The sequence below is a fragment of the Etheostoma spectabile genome, chromosome 10 (assembly GCF_008692095.1).
Source record: "Etheostoma spectabile isolate EspeVRDwgs_2016 chromosome 10, UIUC_Espe_1.0, whole genome shotgun sequence".
Taxonomy (NCBI): Eukaryota; Metazoa; Chordata; class Actinopteri; order Perciformes; family Percidae; genus Etheostoma; species Etheostoma spectabile.
In genome coordinates, this window is record NC_045742.1 from 21599206 (window position 1) to 21623394 (window position 24189).

A 24189-nucleotide genomic window follows, 5' to 3' on the forward strand; every position below is an offset into this window, starting at 1 on the left:
GAAAAATACTTGAGAAGGAAATGTTACCCATGCCAGAGATATATATGGTGTCTTATTATCTCTTAAAATCCTAAGTTTGATTGCTTCTGTAATCAGCTCAGACAGATCCCCTCCCTCAGTAACAGCGCTTGAACGTGCCTGACTGTTGTCAGTCTGCTACCTCAGATGTATTTAGCCATTTTCACCTAACGATGATGGCTCATGTCAGTGTAATTAATGGTGATCTCAGTGTATTCTAGGCAGGCGGTCCTGTTAAGGCGTGTTTCAGACATGCAGTTCTAACTGTGCTGCCGCGTTACCGTTTGTGTGTGCTCTGTGTTTTTTTCCTGCAGGAGATCCCGTTCTACCACATCTGGAACGGTTCCCAGCGGTACCTGCACTGCACGTTCACTCTGGAGCGGCTCAGCCTCAGCACCTGCGAGCTCACCTGCCAGCTGTGCGTGTGGCAGGTGGAGGGGGAGGGACAGAGCTTTAGCCTCGACTTTAACATCGCCAAGGTAACTACTTCTACTACTTACGCAACCACCATTATTCAGCACTTTCATTATTCATAAAGGAGGGGATCTTAAACCGTGTGTCCTGAAGGCTGTGCTTCATGGCTGTCTTTCCTACCAGGACACTCGAGCTGTGGACTCTGAGTTCCTGTTAATGGACAGTAACGCCACGGCTCTGGCAGGCCCCAGCGCCTTTCAGATCCCGTACCTCATCAGGCAGAAGATCTGCAGCAGCCTGGATGCCCCCTGTCCCAACGGAGCCGACTGGAGAATGCTAGCACAAAGACTCAAACTTGAGAGGTAAATACCAACTGCACAATACCATAATGCCTTATCTGATCACTGATCCAAGCAGCTTACATAAAGGCTTTCAAGAAATGCAGCAGAGCCTCGTTCATCCAAAGCCCTTGAGAATAGCGGTTGCACAGCAGTATAGGTACAATGCTCGACACGCAGCTTGTTAAAAATAATGAACATGTAATCACAGCGATTGTGAAGGGTCATACTAACGTGGAGGTTAACATCTTACTATGATTTGCACAATCAATGTAAAGTGCACCACGGCAGTCGAATATTTTTCTACAGTAGAGGTAAACAAAGTTCTGCCTTGGCAAACTAATCCTCATTTGACACAGCTAACGTTATAGGATTAATGTGGACTTGATGGATACAGCTATCATTTCTGAGAAAAAACACGACCCCTTCTAACTTTTTCCCCCCTCAGGAACAGGTAAGCAGCTTAAAGTCTGCAGCTAAACTTGTACCTGCTACATTCTGATTAACGGTTGTAATTGGAATGGTGGCAAGCTAGCTGCCCATCAGCGGCAAAAAAACAAAACACGGGAAAGGTTTGGATCTGTGCCGACCTCAATTCATTCTCACAGTTACTGTACTTTCTCACTGGAGTACCTGTAACAGAATGCGCCAGAAATTGATCCCTTATCCTCCACCAATTTAATTTCTACCTCGTAATGAAATCAAATGGAACCTCATTTGTCCAATCAACATTATTTACCCCAATTAATCACAAATTGAATTGATGCACTACAGGTTTAATTAGCAATGTTTTGCTCAACATAATCAATTCTCATTTAGGCCTCAGGAAGGAACAATCACTCTGTTGTTAGATCTGTCCTTAACAACATGTTTTCCTGAAAAGGCAGCCGCTCCCTGGCATTCTGTCATGCTGTATTTCTGTGTTTGTTTCTGTGTGTATAAAGCGTTGGGACCGAGCGGAACGGGACCAATCAATAAAACTTAAAATGCCAAGAACCTTTCATTTGATCTTGCTCTCCTAAGACTGAGCAAGCGGCTGTGCCTGAGCTATACAAGATAAGCTTGTGTTTCACACAGCGAGGTGAATAAGCGGGGCTGACACATCGGACGCTAAGCTCTGTCTTTTTTTATCAGAATAATGACACAGAGGTTCGTTCCCAGACTATTCTTTTTGACCAACACTTCTCTTTGTTGTGTTCTCCCGACGCAGAGGGAAGGCTGTGTGCACTATAAAATCCAATTGACTCAAAATAGCAGAGTTGCACTGTGTTCTCAGTGCTTGTGTACTGCCAAAGCAGCCCCATGTTTAAAACCATCACAGAATGCTTCACTAGACAAACACAAGATACGAGCGAGTAATGGACTCTGTCTGACCTTTCTCAAGGAGAAAAGGGTGTTTTGGGCTTCTTGTCACCCACCCCCGGCAAAAAAAAAAAAGAAACACTCACACAACACAAACACCCTTTGTGCCAAGAGTTTACGCTATTTTTAATGTCACGTGTGCTCTACATAACAGTTAAGACCCCAGACATTTGGAGAACAGAAAAAGGCCATTAAATCAAACGAGCATCTTCAGGTACCGCAGGGATGGGGATCCACTCAACATCAAATATACAGCTGGCTGGGGCCACTCCTTTGTTGTCATTGATTGGGTTTGATCGTAAAGGTTCTGCTCCTAAAATGGAAAAGGTCACTTCCGACTTAACTGTGAAAAGTCTATATAGGATTTAGTATATGGGATTTAGGGCCAATTTCAACATCAAATAAAGAGGAATGAGGCTTTTGCTGTTAAGCTTCGATGAAAATTGCCAGAGATTCTGTATTTGATGGCAGTTTCAGGAGCTAGACTGTGTTCCTGTACCTTTTATCATTTTTTTACTTAGTGCTCTAACAGCAGCATGTCAGGATGAAGCAATATAACACACAATAAAACTTGACATTGAGTTACAAGAAGCAGTAGCGCTATAAAATACCGGCAGAAAAGGTTTTCTTAAGACTCTGTTATTGTAGAGAAAATGATAGACTGTCCGCTCCAATATGTGCACCTCGCTTGATTTAATAAAAAAAACGTCTCATTGTTCCCTCCCTGTTATTTTTGTGTGTTCTCCTCTCTGCAGACACATGAGTTTCTTTGCATCCAAAGCGAGCCCGACCTCTATGATCCTGGACCTGTGGGAGGCACAACATTTCCACAGCGGCAACATCAACCAGCTGGCCACCGTCATGGCTGACATTGGCAAACAAGAAGCCATGATATTCCTAGTCTCTGATGGCGAGTGCTAACCCAGAAAAGGGGGAAGAGACTGGTGCAGAGGAAAAAAGTACAGAACACAACAACACACACGAAAACAACAATTACAGCAGCAGGAATGGGAGTGCAGAGCTGTCCCCATGTCCCTCTTCTTCGCTAGAAGATAGTAAAAGGTTTATGTAGGATTGAGTCCCTATATCTCATCGAACAGAGTAAATATCTTTAAATGACAGACCAAATGAGAGTTTGGGTATGTGGGGAAATGTATTCATGAACTTTATTTTGCATTAAAGTTTGAAGTTAAATTAGTCCACTAATTTAGTTCTACTTTAAAGATAACATCAAATTAACATAATGCCTTTTATATAAATTTGCCATTTATGGCTGATAAGGAGCAATATGCAAAGTAATGCTATTCCTGATGGCCAGTATTGCAAATTCAATGGATTTTTTTTTTTTTTAAACTTAATTTAAAAAATGACATATTAAATATCAAATAAAAGGGATGTGAGAAAAGGTGCCAGTCATTTCAGGTTAAAGAGAACAGGCGACATATGCAGTTGGCAGGTTAGTCATAAGACTTGATCTCAAGATACTGAACACGTTTTCATCATGGTCACCAGGGTCTGTGAACGTCCCCGCCCAAACCCAGAGATACTATGTACGGTAGGTGTATGTGTCGGCATTCATTTCTTTAAACTCACACAGACCGCTTGTAGCACATCCTGGACTTTACAGGTTTAAAATAGATTGTATGTCAGAAGCCCAATAACCCGTCCCATCTTGTTGGTGTTTTAGTCCAGCCGGTATCCCTACTGTGAATGTAACATGTTGACATCTTGATTCAGCGAGACGCTTCACAGCTTCCCTGCTCCTTAATCAATTTATGTGGGGTTTGGGTTCTTTGAACTGTTTTTGAGGGAGGAGTGAGTAATATCTTCACTAAAGTCATATTTCAGAAGCCATTTATAAAGCCTGTAATTTTGATCCACCCTGTTTATTTCTCTTGTCTCGCATTAACCCCCAATCGTTCATTGTGGCGTTTTTTCTGTTTCAAATTCCGCCGCTAATGAAGGAGCCATAGGGCCGAAAGGCGTTCCCGCTGCATATATGTGAACACTGAATGTCGTCAAGACTCATTTCCAAAATGACATTTCCCCCCTGATTACATTAATTCTGTAGCAGAGATGATGTTAAACATAAAAGCATGGCCAAAAGGGTTATTGTCCCATATGAATAATGCAAAACACTTTCCCCAAAAAAGATTTGAAACAAAATCTTCACCAGATTACTCGCGGGGAAGTTGTGCAGCTCTGTTTTTATAGTTCATGAAAGCAATGTTGGTGGGAATTTTATATTTGTGTGTGGCAAACCGTATTTCCACATCAAAGAAACGCCCGTCTCTAAGAGAAAGTTAAGAGTGGCTTATTCATCATGTCACGCCTCTGCTCACAAAAGATGCTTTGAAAGGGTTTTTCCCTTTTTGTTATTTCTGGCCAGGATGGCAAAAATGATCCAGCAGATTCATGCAACGAACCATAAAAATGCAACTACGCATTTGCTTGTTATATTTTGCTGCTTTGCATTAATTTACATCTTATTTTTTTATTAATGATTTGTCAGGTCTGGCAACATGAGTACACAGAGTATCTTTAAAGTCCACTGTTTCAGTAATTATACTTTGAAAAGGTGTGAGCAATCCCAAATTAGCCATAGTTCTCTCTCCGTCTGCCTCAGGGTTGCATGTGAAGTTGTTTGTTAAAGTTCTAAAGAGAGCCCTTTTCATGATAGCCCTTCTTATTTAAACAGCTAGCACAGCCCACCCTACCAACTCCTGTGGCTTCAACCTTTAACACTAACCGGAGCCTCTTTTATGATTGTCAGATATTTGGAATGTACATTTGTTTTTTTCTTTGTAGTGTGTGTGGGGGGGGAGTATGTCTTTCATAATTTGTTTTTTGTGTGGCATCTGGTACCACGTTTTTACAAGCCCCTGTACGATTTGATGCAGAGATGCCATAAAATAAGATTTTACCTTTTTTATTAACTTAAAAAAAAAAAAAAAAACTTGGATCAAGCCCCTTTCAGACAAAATGGAGAAATCCCCTTAAATAAATCTTTTCATGTTGAAATGGATCATTGTCACATGTAAATACTTTTTCTATACCAGGCGTGTGCTGTCACTTTGCATACTGTATATCAGCAGAATTGGTAACCAAAGTTTTATGACTATCATTTGAGGCCACTACATCCTCATATTGTATCCATGGAATATTGTTTCAGCATTGTTTTACTTGCAGCTAGTTATAGAACAAGTCGGAGTTGCTGTCTCTTCTAAACTGCGGACTTAAAGTCCAAATCATTTCTTTCTCTCATTTCCCTGCTTTTGTCTTTGAGGCAAGTTAATGCTGTTTGTTCGAGCAGTAAGATGTGTCAGTTTATCACTTTGTAAAGAAATGTAAATTATATTTTAATATGAAGCCAAAAAAAGACACTTAACTGGCGCAGCATTTGTCAAGTCTAAACCGTGACGTGTTTGCCTATATACTGTTCTTTGGCGATCTAGCAGTGAAGACGTTTTGCAGTGTTAAGGGTTTAGAGACTGTTTCACAGGAAGTTTCTATACATATTTTGTTTGTCCTTACTCTGCATATGTCTAACTGTAAGCATTTAAAAACAAGGTGGACGTAGTCACTAATGCTTAGTGAATCACTAGACTGGGACTGTGTGGAGGTGATTGTGGAAAGAGGACATCAGCTCTTGGAAACTGACAAGCCAGTGTTGACACAGCACGTTTAGATGAGCCATGGCAGTTGTACAGTCAGACTGTGTGCGTGAAATTTTATCAACCCCGTCATTGTCTTGGATGTGTTGTCGAAGCACTTTTCAGTAATGTAATTCACCAGCCGCCAGGATGTTCAGCATCTATCTTCACTTGTCTAACAAATCTAACGTGTGTGTGTGTGTGTTTTATGGGGGGAAATTGTTACATCTCACAACTGTACTTTTTGTGTCACTCATTACTATTCAGTGTCAATGACGAATGACTGTGTGAGTAAGACTGGGTGTGTGCATACCTCCCCGTCACGGACTTCTTTTTGAACCAAGAACAATAGACTTCTGTACTTGTGAATGGTTTTTCTATTTAGTTTCTTACCTTTCTGCAAGTCAAAAATGCTGTATTTATTACATGCCACAGCGCTTATGCAATTGTATAATCCTTTTGTTTGTTTTTTTTAAACTTGTGTTCCTTATTGTCAATGTAAATTGTTGTCAAACTTTTTGTGGCAAATTGGAAAACTTCTGCTTAAGGAGATTTCCTGTACTTTTTGGACAATATGGATTTGTGGGTAGAATTTTGGAAATTCGTTTCTAAGTGCTTTCAAGTATTTACTTGGCCTTATGTATATATATCTATCTATGACATTTCAGAAAGGTATGTATAGTAATTCAACCTGAAATTGTTGTAAATAAATTATATATTGTTAAATCAAGGACTGGATCTTTCACTTGAAACATGACCTGGTGTTGATTATAAACCTCACTACTAAATGCGATAGGATCAACTGGTTTGTTTTATAGTGTCAGGCTTCAAAGACTTCAACATCACTGACTATAAAATGTTAAAGGAATTTTTTGGAAAACACTTTTTATATGACTTTTGTGATGAAAATGTCAGCCAGATCAGCGTATCATAGGGCTACAACTATTTGTTCAACATAGTTAACATCTGGAATAAAAGAAGACTTAATTCAGACACGTAAATTACTAAATGGCTATTGTAAAATTATTTATTTCTACATCAACATTGTAAGGATTCACTAGACTTGTGGTTACAACAGTTGTTAAAAGTACTTATAATATTCACAACAAAACCGAGCGAAAACATCAAAGTCCATTGACCTTGTTGGGGGACAGCAAAAACATCAGTCAATAGAAAATCTTACAGATGAGTTCACCGCAAAAGAACATGTCAGCTCAGTGTTCTGCCCCAGCGCTTGGCATTACTAAAATATTTTATTGTCCAAAAGCTATGAAAAAAAAGATTACAGGCCCATTCTGAAACATAAATACAAATTCACCATGACTTGAAAGTATTCTAAGGAATGATCCCAATATCATATAGTAACATGGGGGACACAATCTAAATAAGTTTTTTTTACCCCTACATTAAAGGGATAGTTCTGCTATTTAGGAGCGGGGTTAGGTGAGGTACTTATACATAGTCAGTGTATCACAGTAGATGACAGTTAGCACGCCGCCAGTTTACAGATGCAGACAGGAGTACTGACTATCCCTTTAAAATGTCCAATAAATGATCATTTCAAAAGCTTTGACATTTAAAACAAGAATAGCTTTTTCTTTTTGTCACCCACACATGTCACTATTAAAATTGGATCAATTGAGGATTATTACATGACTCACAATTACAGTTATTAACTACTTTTTTTCTCATTTGGGTCTGGCAAATTAAGAGCACATACTGCAGTTAGTGCTTCTGTAGAGAGGTGCAGGGGTCCAGTCAAGCAGAAATGGGACACCCCCTTTTCTGCTTGACTGGACCCCCATTATGTCCATAAGCACTGCAGTAAGAGTCAGAGTGCCAGTGTCCTGAATGGGGTCACCACTTCTCTACACTCTAGTACGGGCAGATCATTACTGCAATTTGTGAGATTATTAAAGGCTAAATGACTCCTCCAACTTGAAAGATACTGACTTGATCTTACTTCAGACTGAACAAGGATGAGATCTGTAGAGTACTAACTACAATTTTATCTAGACAAACTGCAGCTGCACTTTTTAATGTTTGATCTGACTATGACAAGTTAGTGATGACATGAAACAATTCCTTGACTACTTCCAGTTATACAACACAGCATTTGGTATTACAGGCAGTATCATGTGAACTGTCCTATTAGCACAGTGAAGTAACGCGTAAAGCTAACAGTAAGCCTCAAATGTATAAAAGTCTGTAGGATAGAAAAAAAGACTAGTGTACCTAGGTGTGTGGCTGGCAAATAAGAGATGTAGAGTGTGTACGAGTGTGCCGGAGGGCTGAGTGTGGTGGTAAAGAGTAGGGAGAGAGGGAAGTGTTAATTCCTCTGAAGATGAAGCTCACTCACTCTCTCACACTGGAGCAAAGGCATGGCCTTTGCACAGGGGCTTATCCTTCTTCGAGTAGAACGTCTTCCCCTCCAGGTTGATTTGGCAGAGCTTTAAAGATGAAAGGAGACAGAGAGAGACAGATTGGGAAACCAGCACAGAGTAGATCTCAGACCTTAACATTGTGTTTTCTACTGGCCATAGATGGCTTATATTATTGACTTGACTGCATTTACTTTCATTTTTTTTTTTTCACAGAATGACAAAAAGGTGGAGAAAGTGATAGAGAGCGATTCGAGGTCCAGAGATGGAGGCAGATTTTTCAGGCAGCATTGTCGTTGGGACAGCCAGAAGAGATGTGCCAAAGAGAGCTCCACAGAGAGCCATATCAATCAAAATGACTTACAGCACAGACGAAGCACGTATCGTGCCAGCTGTAGCCCAAGGCCTCCAGAAACCGATCGCCGGCATCTATCTTAAAGTCACAGCCGTGGCATTTGGTGCCAAACATCTTTTCATAGTCTGGAGAGAGAAAGGTGAGGAGAGGTGGTGAGTGGCAGAGATTTGTGAGATAACCATTAGAACTAAGTTCATTACAAAGAGCTTTTATCATCCTCAAAATCAAATCAAGGATCGTCCATGGCGTTCAACAATCACCTTATGAAAACATCTCTTAACCTTTATAGGATGTTCTGGAGCACAGAAGGTTTCCACCTCTCTCTTTTTTCTTTTGAACACACACACACACACGGACACACACACGGACACACACACACGGGGACACACACACACACGGACACACACACCCCTTTGCTGTTTGTGTTATTTTGTCCACCCACTGTACATTAGTGCTTTTCCAGAGTGGAAGGGAGGGATTCGGATGAGGTGAAATTGCTCCAGATACTAGATTTGCCAGTCTCTTTCATCACAAGGACTCTGGGGAAAGTGTCAGGTTATGATGCTGCTTCTCAAGAGTGAGTGGGTGAGACGTGTACAATCCCTGAAAGATGCTGAGACAGCAGAATGTTTAACAGAGCTAAAGGCATTATTCAGAGTATGAGTACTCTTTCTGGCTTCGCCTCTGATAAGGCAGCGAGCCTCAGTAGTAAGAGAGAGACATGCGGCCCGCTAAATCATTTACAGCATAATAGAAGAGCACACGCCATTCATAAAATCCAATAGAGAAATGTATGAAGTAAACTGGAGCTAAATAGATTATAGCAGATGAAAACATCACATTGTATGATTGACTGTTGTATGCGCCAAGAGATTCATGATGTAGGCCCACGCCAAACCCCACAGCAAAGCAATGTTTTACAAATAGCTTGATCAAAAAAATATATGAAAATGATTTAAGCTAAACTGGAGGGAACACACTGCCATTATTTTTCTCAAAAGAAACAAATTTATCAGAAAATGAACTGTATTTTTCTGTTTTTGTACCCATGCATCCGTTATGCACCATGAACCCCAGTGTACTTGGCCATTTAACATAAAAGGAAATTACAATTTTTTTTCAAATAAGAATGATAACAAAATGAATGCCGCGTGGCAGGGTGTCTTGTTAGATTCCTGGGTGCAGATGTGTTTCATATTAAAAAATAATAAAAAATGTATACTACAGTGGTCAAATTCATAGTATGTCAAAAAAAGTCTTAGCGTAGCATGTCGGAAAAAAATGCGGATCAATTTATAGTATACCATGTCGGAAAAAAAGTCAGTATAGTATGTCACAAATTATAAGGTCATAGTATAGCATGTCGGAAAATGTAATAAAAAAGTCATAGTATAGTATGTCAAAAAAGTAATAAGTCATAGTATAGTATGTGGAAAGAAACAATGAGAAGAATCATAGTACAGTATGTTGAAAAATGTCATAGTATTGTGTTTGAAAAAAGTGATAAATAAGGCATAGTATAGTTTGTAGAAAAAAAAGTGATAAAAAGTCGTAGTATAGCATGTCTTAAAAATGATAAAAATGTTATAGTATACTAAGTTGAGAAAAGTCATAGTATAGCATGTTGAAAAAAGTAAAAAAAGTCATGGTAAAGTGGGTCAAAAAAAGCGATTAAAAGAAATTATAGAATACTGTAGAATTGCAAGTGATTAAAATGTCATAGTATAGCATGTCGAAAAAAGTGATGAAAAAAAATCCTAGTACAATATGTTGAAAAATGTCAGTATTGTATGTGAAAAAAGTTATAAAAAAGGCATAGAATAATATGTAGAAAGAAGTGATAAAAAAAGTGTATAGCATGTCTTAAAAAATGATAAAAAGTCATAGTATATAGTCGAAAGGAGTAATCAAAAAGACATAGTATAGTATTTCGCAAAGAAGTGATAAAGAATTGAATGTTGAATAAGTCATAATAGCCTATAGTATGTTGAAAAAAGTAATAAAAATGTTGAGGTATGGTATATAAAAATAGTCATAGCATAGTATGTCTCATAAAGATATAAAAAAGTCATAGTATAGTATGTCAAACAAGGTCATAGTAAAGTATGTCAAAAAAAAAGTGATAAAACAAGTCAGTGGTCAAAAATTTGATAAAGTCATGATATACTATGTCAAAAAATGCCATTAAATAGTCAAAGTGAAGTATGTCAACCATTGTCGTAGAATTGTATGTCAGGGAAAAAAAAGTCAATCAGCAATCATCCAATGACTTACCTTTCTCACAGTAGGGTTCCCCCTCCTCCATGTAAAAGGCTTGGTTCCTGATGGGGGTCTTGCAGGCTGCACACTTGAAACACTGAACATGGTAGGTCATCTTCAGGGCATGCATGATTTCCTGATAAAAAAGGAGAAAAGGTTGTAACACATGCGTATTTTGCACAGAAAAATCACCAACTTTGAAACTGGTTTGTGTTTTCAGTAATAGTGCAGTTCTTACCCCTGTAATCTTCTTTTTGCACTTGGCGCAGTTAGGAGCATATCGGTTATCGTGGCACTTGGTACAGTAGACAGACCCTCTCTCCTCAAAGAAGCCCCCCTCATCCAGGACCGCCTTACACTGTGAACACGTAAACTCCTCGGGTGCCAAGAACGACCCAGCGCTACCAGGTACCGACCCCTGGACACACACACACACACACACACACACACACACACACACACACACACCCACACACACACACACACACACACACACACACACACACACACACACACACACACACACACACACACACACACACACACACACACACACACACACACACACACACACACACACACACACACACACACACACACACACACACACACACTTTGTATCTTCCCTTGTTGAGAATAGTTCCTCTGTTTCCTTGCAAAAGTGACCAGAATAACAACTAACGTTTCTTTATTATCTGTGAAATGAGTTTTAAATTATTACAAAGTCAAGATAATGCTTGTCTTCACTGATCACAAGATGTCTCCAGACTGTTAATTAGCTGACTGACTACATTTGCCAAAACTTGAATGTATTTTTATTCCAGTGAAATTAATCAAACTGTCTCCATTGATGTGGGGGTGCGGTCTCACCTTATGATTTTGTTGCAGGCACCACATAGCGGGGTCCTCCCGCTGTCTTCAGGTGCCTGCTGCGCTGCCTGCAGGATGGAGCTGCGGTTCTGCATAGGCGTCGGCTGGATCGGCTGCTGGTGCTGGGTCACGATGGTGCTGGTCTTGTCCGGGCGATACCGGTCCGCGAAATTAGGGTCAGTGACCCACGGCGGTCGAGAGGAAGGACCTGAACTGCCTGCTGCCGCAACTGCGGTCTTGGAGCCTGGGCCAGAAAAAAATAGATTTGTTTGGGAATCATAAGACTTTTTCACAATGGGTGGGGGACACTTTCTTTATTTAATATACACGCTCCCTCCAGGAGTATGTTGTAACAGTTTTGGGCATCACGTTGTTGCTGCTGACGCTCATGTATTGAAACTTAGAAAGAATCTATTAGCACAACCTCTACTGGATGCTACTGGGGTTCTTTATACGCATCAGCAGGAGCAAAGACTCACCATCTGGTTTAGCTGCTGCCTGGGCCTTGGTAGGTGAGGGAGTTGGCTCAAGGCTGTGTGGAGAAAATGACTAATTAGAAAAAAGTGACACACACACACACACACACCTGTCTCCATTGCGTTGTGCCACAGATTATTAATGTGTGAATGATCATAAGCATCATCATCAATATAACTCAGTATCATTAGCGTGGGTTTCTCGCCTGTTGTGGAAAGACGCGCTGGTTAAGAGTGGTATAGATTCAGGTGAATGTTATAATATACACTAATAGAATTGGAATTGATTTGCAGGCCATTTTACATAATAACAAGCCTTTGTGAGACTAAATCAATCACGCATTTCAAATGATCAATGCTGAACACCAGATACCGTGGTGTGCATTCGGTAAAGACATGAAAGAGCCACTACGCTAACGAGAGCAATCAGAAACCGGAACATCTCTGATTGACTGACGTCACTCACAGGCAAAGTTAGATAACAAGAAACTGTCAGATTTGGATGCATAAATCACTTCAAGCCTGCATGTGCAGGAGTGTTGAAATAAAGAGCTTTTCCTACATTTCAAAAATGTAAGAACTGTTACCGCCAGCAAGCGTCACTATATTCGGAAAATCTTCAAACCATGACTGAGAAGACAAAAAAAAAAATACTTCTGAGCAAAGAAAGTTAGCTGTGGAGACGTCTTATCTTGGGGAAAAAAATAGAACACTGCCTTTGGCATCTATCATGTTTACATCATCAACTGTGCCATCTACAATACACTAATGAAAGATGATGAAATCGTGTCTTATTTGCAAGGAAAAATAAGAAAATGTGAAATGAATTTCACTGCCACAACCTTGTTCAGCATTGCCTGTATCAGGTTAAGTCTGCCTATCAATTACACTCCTTATGTAGCCAAACAACTAAACACTAAAAAAAAGTCACCTACTTTCCAACAACATACTCTAAATAATAAATACAAAAAATAAGATGGCTTGCAGGGCTGGTGACAGAGAGGAAGTTCAATCTTTCTAAATTAAAGACGGTAAGCCCCCTCCCCCCCCCTGTCTTTACCAGATTTTTGGAAAGAAACTACAGCAAAACAGAGTGAAAGGAAGAGAGAGCAGGCTGGATGAGAAGGATCTCTGGCAGCCGGGTCAAACAAAGGACAGGGCAAACCTGTTTCAACCTGTTTGACACACAGACCCCAGGTCAGCTGCCCTTCACCCCCAATCACTGACAAGCCTTCTGGGACCCCAACATCTCGCAAAAACACATCCCGGTCAACACAGCGGCCCCGGCTCCACTCCCTTGCCGTGCTGCCCTACATGACAACAGGCTTGTAGCACCGGCTCCTCAAACACCTCTCTGAGGCGTGTCTGGCTGCACCCCCCTCTGGTGAAGGTTGCAGGTGCAAAGTAGAGTACATCCTCTACAGCTGCTTATTCCCACCTGGAGCGGCCTGGATCATGTGTTCTTGACATTTTCACTGCTTTTAACATCCTCCTCCCCCTCCTGCTCAGTGTGATGCAGGTGCACAGACTGTGCAGACAGGAGGGGTGTTTGTTTTTTTGCCTTAGAGAGATGCACATTAGAGTTTTGGACAGGCTGCAGAGCAGCACCCCAATCTTCCCATGGAACATTTCTTGTTCAATCTTTACACCTCATATTTCAGATTCACCTATGTTTTTTTTTTTATATCTTCCTCTCCTGTGGGGTGCATCGACCTGAGCAATGAGGAAAGTAGGAGTTTGTTGGCAGCTCAACATCCGACAGGGAAACGAGCAGGTATTTGATTTTAGGGTGAGCAAGAAGCCACTGACACATGTCCCCCTCCACTGCATGGAGGTAAAAGTGATGCAACTCTGCAAGAACCTGACTGTGACAATTGACAAAATGTGAAACAATGGTGGCACATGTCTAATAGGGCTTTTGGACAGGCTGATTTTAATGTGGCAAACAAGCTCTTTCTGTCATCCCTCGATCCTTATTAGGCATATCATGTCAAGAAAACTATACATTTGCAATTAATGTATGGAGGCTGTAGTTGTGGCATGTTAAAAGTGATATTTTTCACTTCAACTATTACACAATTCTTTGTTTGCCATTGTTATCTGCTAGCATGTCTCCACCTGGTTTTGGTGGTTGACTCCTGCTAACATGACAGATTTGACATTAAGTGCGAGATGAGTGTCTGCTTGCTGTCTGGATACACTTAATGGTACGGACCAGATTTCAACTAGTTAGGACTAGTTTAATTTTAGGCACATTATACAGTCACTTGTTTAACGATTATATATTTGGTAATACCGCCAAGTATTATTATAGTCTTTACCTAATTTCCATTTTCAGTTTTCTGTATGTGAAAAAAAACACCTATTTCCATTTTTTCCATGTGCCTTACTTGTTTCTCGTTTCTAGTTTCCTGCTGCTATTAAATTCATTATTTCTTTGAACTACAGTATGCAAGGCAGAGCACGTCTCATTCATGTTGCTATCACAACCCATTAGGCAGCGTCACCTCAACCATCCCACAGTTTTCTCCTGGCCACCTAAAGGCAAAAGTACATTTTGTACCTTTGAACAGTTTCCAGTTTTATACATCTAAATGTGATACATGGTGCCTAACCAACAAGATACTGCTATTGATGAAACGTTATTTTACATAAAAGTCTAGTGTGCAACTATAGTTTATTTATATAGCACCTATTACAGACAGTCACAAAGTGCTTCAAAGGCAAAATAAATGAATGTTTGTACGTTAAAACAAATCAATACATCATAAAAAAAGCACAATAAATCACAGTCAAACACTACTCTACTGCAGCAATTACACTACTACTAACTCTAAATATGATAAGGTTGGTCTTTTTGAGGTTTTAAATACTGTCTAATGTAAGACTAGAGGCTGCAATTCCTCACTGTGCACCTCTGCATTTTATGTTTTATTGCTTCATGCGTGTGTACCCATTTGTTGTTTTTATGCTTGACTGCAGTTTTTCCTCTCTGAGGCAATAAAAGTAAACCTTGAACTCTGATCTTTGAGAAGTCACCCCATTAATCCAGATCTGCATAAATTCTAAGAAAACCATTGCTTCTACATAATCCTTTTTGTTCAGTACATTAGAAATTGTTACAACTCAGCTGAAGAAAGAAGTAAGAGAAGTAATAGTTAAATATCAAGAGATTTATCCTTAATTAGTGAACAAACACAAAGAAATTGAACGCAGAAGAAAGGACAGAGAAGCAAGAGCTGCTTTTTTCAGATGTTTTATATTTTTGATGACAGCAGAAAAAATAAAGTACAGATTTATCTTCCTTTTCTTTCTTAATGTTTAGAGAAGCCTACAAGATGAGGGGGAGCAGGAGGGGGGGAAATCACAAATGAAAACCCTAAAGGATGGAGAACTCAATAAATGGAAACAGACAGAGCGTGATAGAGAGAGACAGACAGAGATCAAAGGAGGGTCTGAACTTCACAATCAAAAGAAGAATAACGAACAGAAAGGCGCTTCCCACTGCTGAGACCCTCCTTCCCACCTTCCCACCGCTTAACTCCAAGTAACGCAGTGGAAAATGGAAAATAGGGCCACAGACACAGTGGTCCACAGTGATGTCAACAATCATCAAGTCAGAAATTCAGAGGGAGATCTTACACTTAGGCTCAGTATGCAAGGTTCAACTTTGGGCTTTGTCATCTAGGCTTTGCTTCTTCAATTTTTAGTTTACTTTTCTTCCTTTTTTCTCCCAAACTTTTATTTCACCCCCATCTGTATCTGAAAGAGGAACTTGTTAACTGCATTGGAAGGTCGGCTATCTTCGGCGTCTTTGTCACGTAGTCGTTGCGGTGCGGCTATCGCTAGCAGGCTCTGCATCCCATGGCGTCTAGGATGCCGCTCAGGATTTGATATTGAGGGCACGGGCAGACCTGTCGTGGTGCCAATCCCTCAGACGGGCATAGCGGGGGCTCTGAATCTCAGTGAGGAACTTTTCCCTGATCGCAAGCAACAGATATGAAACAGAGGTAGACAGGAAGGAAATAGATTGTAGGGGAGAGAATAAATGAAAGAAAGAGAGCATGAGGAAGCAGAAAGTAGAGTACACACGCAAAAGGTGAAAAAGTAGCAGAGAAATAAAACAGTTGAAACACCAAAGAAGAAATAAGGATATCAGAAGGTCTGGAAGGCAAATGAAATGTTTGGGGAGATACGCTTATACACTTTCTTGAAGAGTTAGGAGAAAATCCTATCAGTTAGTTAAATATGAAGTTACAGCCGGGAGACAGTTGCTTAGCTTAGTACAAAGACTGGAAACAGCTAACCTGGCTCTGTCGGGAGGTAACAAAATCCATCTACCAGCACATGTTAAGCTCAATTATTAACATGTTATTTTACCATACAAAAACCAAAGTGTAAAAATAACACATTGTGGTTTCAAGGGCCATCGTGTGTTGTACATTTTCTCAGCGGGGCACAGTCTGCGGAGTCTCTGCTGCTTGCCTGGAAATCTCTCGATGATGACGACAACACTCCAGGGAGTTAATATGCTCTTCTGAGAAATAGTCCATTGGTGGACAGACACAGGTTAGCAGTTTTCCCCGTTTCCAGTCATTATGCTAAGTTAAGCTAACCGGAGGCTGGCTTATTAGCTGCACTACAGACATTAAGATGGTATACATCTTCCCATCTATCTCACAGCTAAAAAGCGAAGAAGCGAATTTTCCCAATGTTGAACAATTTCTAAAAAATAAAAAAATAAAAAAATACGCGATGACGCAGATAAAATGAATGTTCAAATTACAAGGCTGTACACACCACACAACACATGCCAGTATTCAGAGCAGCAACATTCCAATTACTACAAAAAACTGAAAGAAGGTTTAAAAGTTGAGATAATTTCTACAAGTATTGCCAAACAAGCTTCAACACACAAGCGCACAAACACTTGTGACCGAGGAGGACGACACATGTTCAAATCAATGATGCTTAAGCTTTTACCTGGACCTCTTCATGATTTCATCATCTGGGTCCTGCACTGAGAGATCCAGGAGAGACACACATTAGCATGCCTTACTGATAAAGAAGGCGCTTGTCACAGACAAATAGTCAAACAGCTGATCCTGTGGCAACCCAAACAAGGTACGTCATAGTATACGTTAAATGGTGCCGTTCCTATACAGCCCTTTGCTCTAATAAACATGTAGATCTGTTTGTCAGACTAGTTACAGTCATTAGAAAATCACTGTCATTGAAGACGGCAGCGACCTGACAGTTGAGGACCCTCTCCACAGCCGAAAAAATTGACAACTATGATCCACCTTTCCTGTGTCACTCACTCTGCTGTCACTCTCACAGATAGTCACTATGATTGGATCACAGCAGATCCACTGTTCAGTTACAGGCCGGCACCTACACCTGATCATGACTACCAGAGAAGCCCACCCCTAACACATCCCTCTCTGTTGTCTCACTCCCGAGTATGCCGGACCTGGTCCCCGACTTACTGAAGTCGGTGCCTGTGAGCTGGGCCAGGATGCGGAAGGAGCGGGACTGGGTGGTGCCGGTGCGGGGCTGCCAGTCTTCAGTGTCCTGGATCAGCCTCTTCTTGCTGCGGTCGTTGGGGATAAAACAGGGCAGGTTGTCCATCCTGAGGCCGTGCCTACACACACACACACCCAGCAGCAGCAGGCGCAGTTAACACAATCCCATCTAGGGACTACCCCATCCACACCAACCAAGCTAATCAGGTGACTTTAGAAATCGAGGACATCCTGAACAGATCATGCAATACCTAATGCTTAGCATCACGGTCTCGCAATAAGCGGGCTAATGGATATCCATTACTTAGATTTCTCATGGGCACACTGTAGACGCTCATAAATGTACATGACCACATTACAGATCGGATTTATAACTCTCATTATTAGAATCAATAGGAGAAACCCTGGCAGTTTGTGGAATGTTTCACTACATATTAAAGCTTTCAATTGGATTGACAGCAGATTGAGAGCAGTACAAAAAAAAATTGCTTTTCATTTCCAACGTATTGTGCTAACAGGGTTGCAGGTCAACTGCAGTATGCATTTATCAAAAAGAAAGAAGATGAAGTTAGTAATTAACTGGCTTTGCCTGTTGCATCTCTGTTCTGTAAACTGTATCTGTGAATTTACCCAAGAGCTTTAGCGCTTCTCACATCTAGCCTTGCCACATTAACCTAATAAGCTGACAAACCAGCCTGCATGCAGCTGGTCCTTACTTGGACTCTTGGTACACATCATCAAAGTAAGTTGCTTCACCCCTGTAGAATAGACCAAAGACCACATACAGACAGATTGTATTACGTTAACAGAGGAGAGACAGACGATAGGAGGGAAAATTAATAAAAAGTTAAAGTTTTTAGACATATATTTCTTGTTTTATCCTGATTGCAAAAAAAACAAAAAAAAACTGTCCAGTATAAATAGTGAGATGGTAATGATTTTGTTTAACTGATGAATTATGAGGAAATAGTATAGAAATAGCAAATAGCAGTGGTTCCCAATCTGGAGATAGGGACCCCCACAATGCATTGCAATATAAACCTGAGGTTGAGGTTGTTTTTCCCCCCTTGTAAATTATTGAATCCTTTTAAGTTATTCAATATAAAATCATTACGATTATAATTTTTGTTTATGTTTAAATCACAGTTGCTCACAACCAGTAAACATATGCCAACAGTGAGGGGTTGCAGGCACACAAAAAAAAAAAAAAGGTCACAAGGTTGGGAACCACTGTAATAAAGGATGGGAATGATTGAGTGTGAATGACACAAGCAAACAAGCAAACATTTTGTCTGGACCGTTAAGACAAAAAGAGAGATATACTAACTTCTCAAGAGTTTCCATCTGTGACGTTTAGAGAAAAGAGCAAAACAGAAAATGAAAGCAAGAGGTCAGAGTTCAGCATTTGAGTAAACAGATGGAAAACCAGAACATGGCAATGTATGGCAGAGAGGTTGTACACAACAAAAGACCAAAAATTCCGCAGGATGCAAAAATCAAGCAAGAGGTGCCATGAGACATGCCGTTATCAACAAGCTCTGTGAGAAAGACAGCATTGTTTCTATGTCAAATCATCTATTGTCCCCCTGTTCCAAGATGACTCAGTCCATTTGGCACAAACCCTTTGCCCAGCACTCCGCTCACCCATGTGCACAAATGCTTTACGATTATGTAAATGGCTGTAGCATTTGCCAAAAAAAAACCTCTGAAACCCCGTCAACAACGATAAATGCCACAGCATTGACGCATCATGATGTCAGACAAAGTTTGTACAAACAACATCACACAAAGCCAGTTTCAATCCGACAGGCCTAGGCACATTAGACATATGCTGCTTGCATTGAACGGTTTACTGTCCGGAGAGATCCAACAATGTTTTCATCAAAAGTGAGCTGAGAGTTATAATTAGGCGCTAATCGTCCCAAAAAAAGGCCAGAGGAATGGGTTTCAGCGATGTGCAAAGAAACCTCACAACCATGAGGCCTCAAGAGAAACAAGTATGGCTGCATAAATAATCCAGAACCAGGACAGTAAAAGCTTAAGTGAGGCTTAATACAGCGACAGGCCACATCTCACCAATGACCAGGAAACCACTACCATGACCCAAATTACAGGAACCAGACTGGCCTATCCTACATAATTTCATGCCATACTTCTACTATCTGGATTATTTAAAATCCATTCCTGGGATCCTTGTACAAAAAAACATTAAATTAACAACAGGAGCATTCTGACAATTATTCTATGTAATTATAGCAGCAAGACTCATGGTCATGGGAGCAGTAACTTCCTTTTCAATACGCAGCAGAGATGATAGCAGAATTATAACAGCTTCAAAACATGCAACTCTGAAACCAAGTTACTATTTATTTATTTTTTTTCAATAATTTATAATCAAAAGATCAGAAGCCATCACATTTTCAAGAAGAGACTGAAGATTGACTTTTCTAACACAGCAGAATGTGTTTTTACTTGAGGGACACCGATGGGCTCCATTTTAGAGCCGTAAATATGAATTTCATTCATTTGGAAGAAAAAAAAAAGATGCACCATAATCAAGATTTTCCATCATCACTACTGTGATGTGACAACCTAGCTGTATGGCACTATCATTTAAGTATATCCAGAGAGAATCATGGAATTTGGTTAAAAATACAAATCCAAAATAAAATGATGTTGCTGCTGACATGGCCACAAGTATATTACGTTTAAGCATGAGGCAAACCGAGAGATGTAATTTATTATATTTTTGGAGGTATGACTTCTGACTAATGAGATATTTTACAAAGAGGAACCAAAGTGACAGAGCGAGTACTGTGACAAACACAGCTTCTAAAAGCTGAAAAATACTGGATTTAAAAATATTGCAATTTCTTTGCAACATACGGCTTGCTGGAAAAGCAAGATACAAGCAATAATCAGTCGATAACTCATCTCTTGAAAAAGCAAATCAGTTTGAAAATGGAGTTGTTTTGCAAGAAAATATACATTGCTCGAAGGGTCTCTCTCTCTCTAAAATATACACATATCTACAAAATAAATCCTTAATCTACAGTTGCCAAAAACAGAACCAGAGGAAGATTTAAAAAAAATAAAATAAATAAATAAAATACATACCGGGCCTTCAAACTATGACTGATTATTGACATATCCTTCACTAATCTCTGTAAAACCGTTATCATTCAATACATTCCACTGTAGAGGTCTTTCAGCTGGGAGGAAGCCAGCTTGAATTGCATGTGTCAGCTAAATATTCCTTGCTATGCTGCTAACAAAGTGTTTGCTTTTATCTGTATGATAAAGGCCAACAAGATCATTTGGGTAATTTTCACAAAAAGGTTTGACGACCTCCTCCTTTTCCCCAAAATTAATCTATGGCCAGAGTCTTAAGCTTATACAAAAGTTCTCATATGCTTTCTATCTTGATTGTTACATTGTTGGCAGACAGTGGAGTAATTAAGTATAATCACAGCAGTGAGTCAGCATTCATTTTCTTATGTTCATCCTTTATAGAAGGTTTCCTAAATGTGTGACACAATGTTGGCAATATAATTAAGTCAATTCTAAACATAATGCAGTTTGGAAATCCTGAAGGAGTCGTTTTCTCTTTAGTGTAAAACCAGAATAATGAGACGTCAGAACCATTAAACCACATTAGTCACATTGTGGGTCCAAAGGGAATAGTGTTTCTTTATCCACCTACCCATTCTGTGGCTGCTGCATACTGGCACGGCCCTGTGAGCTCTGGGTGTTAACTTTAGGGGAGTAGGCCACAGGTTTAATAGCAGGTCCTGAGTTGGCACTACCACCTGCTGTAAATGGCCTCGCCATCTTGTTAATGGTTGTGCTGGGGGCAAAGGAGTACTTTGGCTGAACAGAAGCCGGAGAAAGTGAGTCCTATGGGGGTGTGGGAGAGGGAGACAGTGCAGCACAGCACACAACATGCAGTTAGACATTTTTGACACACAGTGATAGTTCCTTCTGCTGTTGCACAATCCCAAGCTTTACATTTAGCAAGCTTCCAACGCAGCCCAATCATTTTTTTTTTGTGCAAATGATTAGTCCGGGCTTCAGGAGAAGCTCTGTCAAAGCCTGCAGGCTTTTCTCTGTGCATGGAAGAAGTGCTTAAATGGTGTGAGCACAGCCATTTTATTTGTGTTGGCAGTCTGCCAAGGACTGGCTAGAATAATCTGCTACTGCTGGCAAAAGCAAAATGCTCACATTGAGAAATTGTCATATTTGACTGACATGTCTCACTAATGAGATTTCTCCCTGGGCATTATGCATGGACGGCAAAAGAACACCTCCTAAAATGGAACGTTGACTTTGTGAGAAGTATTATGTTCTTGCTGCTTTACTAAAAATGAGGTGCAGCACAAAGCGGTTCATGACACCACTGTAGTGTTCACACAGTAGTCAGTCAAGTAGCTGTCAAGAGGTTTGACAGTGAAACTAAATGCATCGGTATTACTCTGGCTTCAGGGATTGTGCAAGGCATCACAAAATAAACCACAGGAAATTCCAAAAGCAATATTCACAACACTCCATCCAGCAAACAACTCGTTTAGCGACTCACTGATGCTTTGCTAATGCACAGCGCATGGACACTGAGAGCTTGACAGGTGACTCGAGTGAATCAGATGAATTTAAACACGAAGTGACAGAACACACTGTTGAAGCCAATTGTGAGCAATGATTAAAGGAAGTTTCAAACTCAATAGTCCAGTAGCAGACCATGCCAAAGAATCCAATTGTTCATACAGAGGTGTGCTCAATGTTTCAGAAAAATATAGTCTTACCTTCTGGTCTCCACCTGCTTTGAAAGCTCTGTGAAAAGAAGTGACAGGGGTAGGTATTAGTGTTGAATATATAGAGAATAGAGTGTGAATATATGTGTGAATGGGTGAATGAGAGGCAAATTGTAAAGCGCTTTGTGATAGGTAGAAAAGGTGCTCTACAAATACAGTCCATTTACCATTTAAAATAAAATCACCTCCACACATTTAAGATACAATACTGAACGCTGTAATTTACAAGTCACAAAAGTCTGCAATGTTTCAGTCAAAAGAAAAAAAGTTGTGTTTGAGACGCCGTCTCCAAGTTGAATTTCCATCCAAAATACGGTTTTATTTTTTTATTAACTGGACAACATAAAATTATGTTATTCAAGCTGAAAAAACAAGTGATACTCCAACACTTTTGAACTTGCTTGTATTACACATCCCAATACATTTTAATTACAAAACCTATAATAAATTAGTCTGGTTACACATATACAAAGTGACTTCAATTACAACTTAGTGGAACAATATTTTGTTGGGTCCTTTCGTTGTAGTTTTTGCCATGCTTCCCATTAGTTAAGACAACATTATAAATATAAGCTTTATGGCTTGAATAGGGAATTGCAGGAACTCAGCTTGAGACCATTTTACAAGGGGTATGCAAACAAGTGATCAGACGGGTTTTAAACAGGCACAGTTTAACCCACTTATCTAAATCACTCACAGATGCTAGAATAAAAGAGAATGCACTCAAAATGCCCATTATAATTATCCAGTGCATCATAAAACTACATGAGCACACATGTGCGACTGAACCAAGACATAGCCCTGCAAAATACTGTTGGATTCAGGTTGCTTCATTTTTTCTTAACATGTGGTTTAGATAATTGTGTTCAACTGGACTACTTTGCTCATATTTCATTGTTTGTACTGCCAAATGGAGTCCAAGGCTGTCTCGAGCAAAGTCCCCTTACACCCATATCTCAACAATTAACCTAATTACCAAAGATGATACAAGCCATAGAAATGACGGGAGAAAAGAACCAGATTGTAAAAGCTAATGTTTTCCCATTTATAAACACCAAAACCTTGGGCTGTCTTCAGATTCACCCAGCCAGTTAAGAATACTGCTAATGTGACAGTGTAGTACACTTCTCTAATCTCTAACTCTAATCCCAGGATTCACATTATTCCTTTGTCTTTGCTAACTGTAGTCACACAGAAGACGGTTCATTAAAATATCTGTACACATTAAACATGAAGGCACCCAGCTTTACATTGCTGCTGGCTCCTAAAATAACTAAAACATAAAACTACTACCATCCCCCTGCCCAATGTGTGCATGCAACACTAAGCTACAACAGGGTTAAGCAAAAGTGGAACAGCCCTGCGGTCACCCTTATTGTTTTAGGCTACAGTCATACGCACAGAACAATGGACAGCACTTCCTGTGACAATGAGAAATGAATAACCGCTCACATTATTGCCTGCTCAACCAGTGATAGAGCAATGTCAAAGACAGGATGACAACAGGGCTGTATAGATACAGAGAGGGAAGAGCGAAGGGCAGGCATACTGACATGTCTGTGCGTGTCACACTCCTGGGAAGAAAAATCAACATGACATTCGTAGTGCTTCGACTCGCCTTAACCCATAATTTGATGAGCCACACTTAGATCATGCATATAGAGAATGTGTGAGAGCTGCAAATGTGGAGATCATTAGGTCATTTTTTCATGGAATAAGTTAGTTTGCTT

General features: G+C 40.2%; 2 protein-coding genes across 5 annotated transcripts in view; one reads left to right on the plus strand and one right to left on the minus strand.

Moving 5' to 3' along the window:
• unc5a (unc-5 netrin receptor A) overlaps window positions 1-5511 on the plus strand; it is a 140394-nt gene extending 134883 nt beyond the window's left edge. For all 4 annotated transcript variants that reach the window (XM_032528057.1, XM_032528059.1, XM_032528060.1 and 1 more), the window contains 3 exons: window positions 333-497; window positions 616-794; window positions 2888-5511. In XM_032528057.1, the coding sequence (XP_032383948.1) occupies window positions 333-497; window positions 616-794; window positions 2888-3053 (510 nt within the window). In that variant the 3' untranslated portion in view covers window positions 3054-5511. The remainder of the gene's footprint in view (window positions 1-332; window positions 498-615; window positions 795-2887) is intronic.
• A 1289-nt stretch (window positions 5512-6800) lies between these two features.
• Window positions 6801-24189, minus strand: part of pdlim7 (PDZ and LIM domain 7) — a 32689-nt gene continuing 15300 nt past the window's right edge. The window contains 9 exon segments of the mRNA XM_032527758.1: window positions 6801-8235; window positions 8531-8646; window positions 10796-10916; window positions 11019-11161; window positions 11164-11198; window positions 11651-11894; window positions 12130-12182; window positions 21355-21548; window positions 22451-22478. Of these exon segments, the coding sequence (XP_032383649.1) occupies window positions 8149-8235; window positions 8531-8646; window positions 10796-10916; window positions 11019-11161; window positions 11164-11198; window positions 11651-11894; window positions 12130-12182; window positions 21355-21548; window positions 22451-22478 (1021 nt within the window). The 3' untranslated portion in view covers window positions 6801-8148.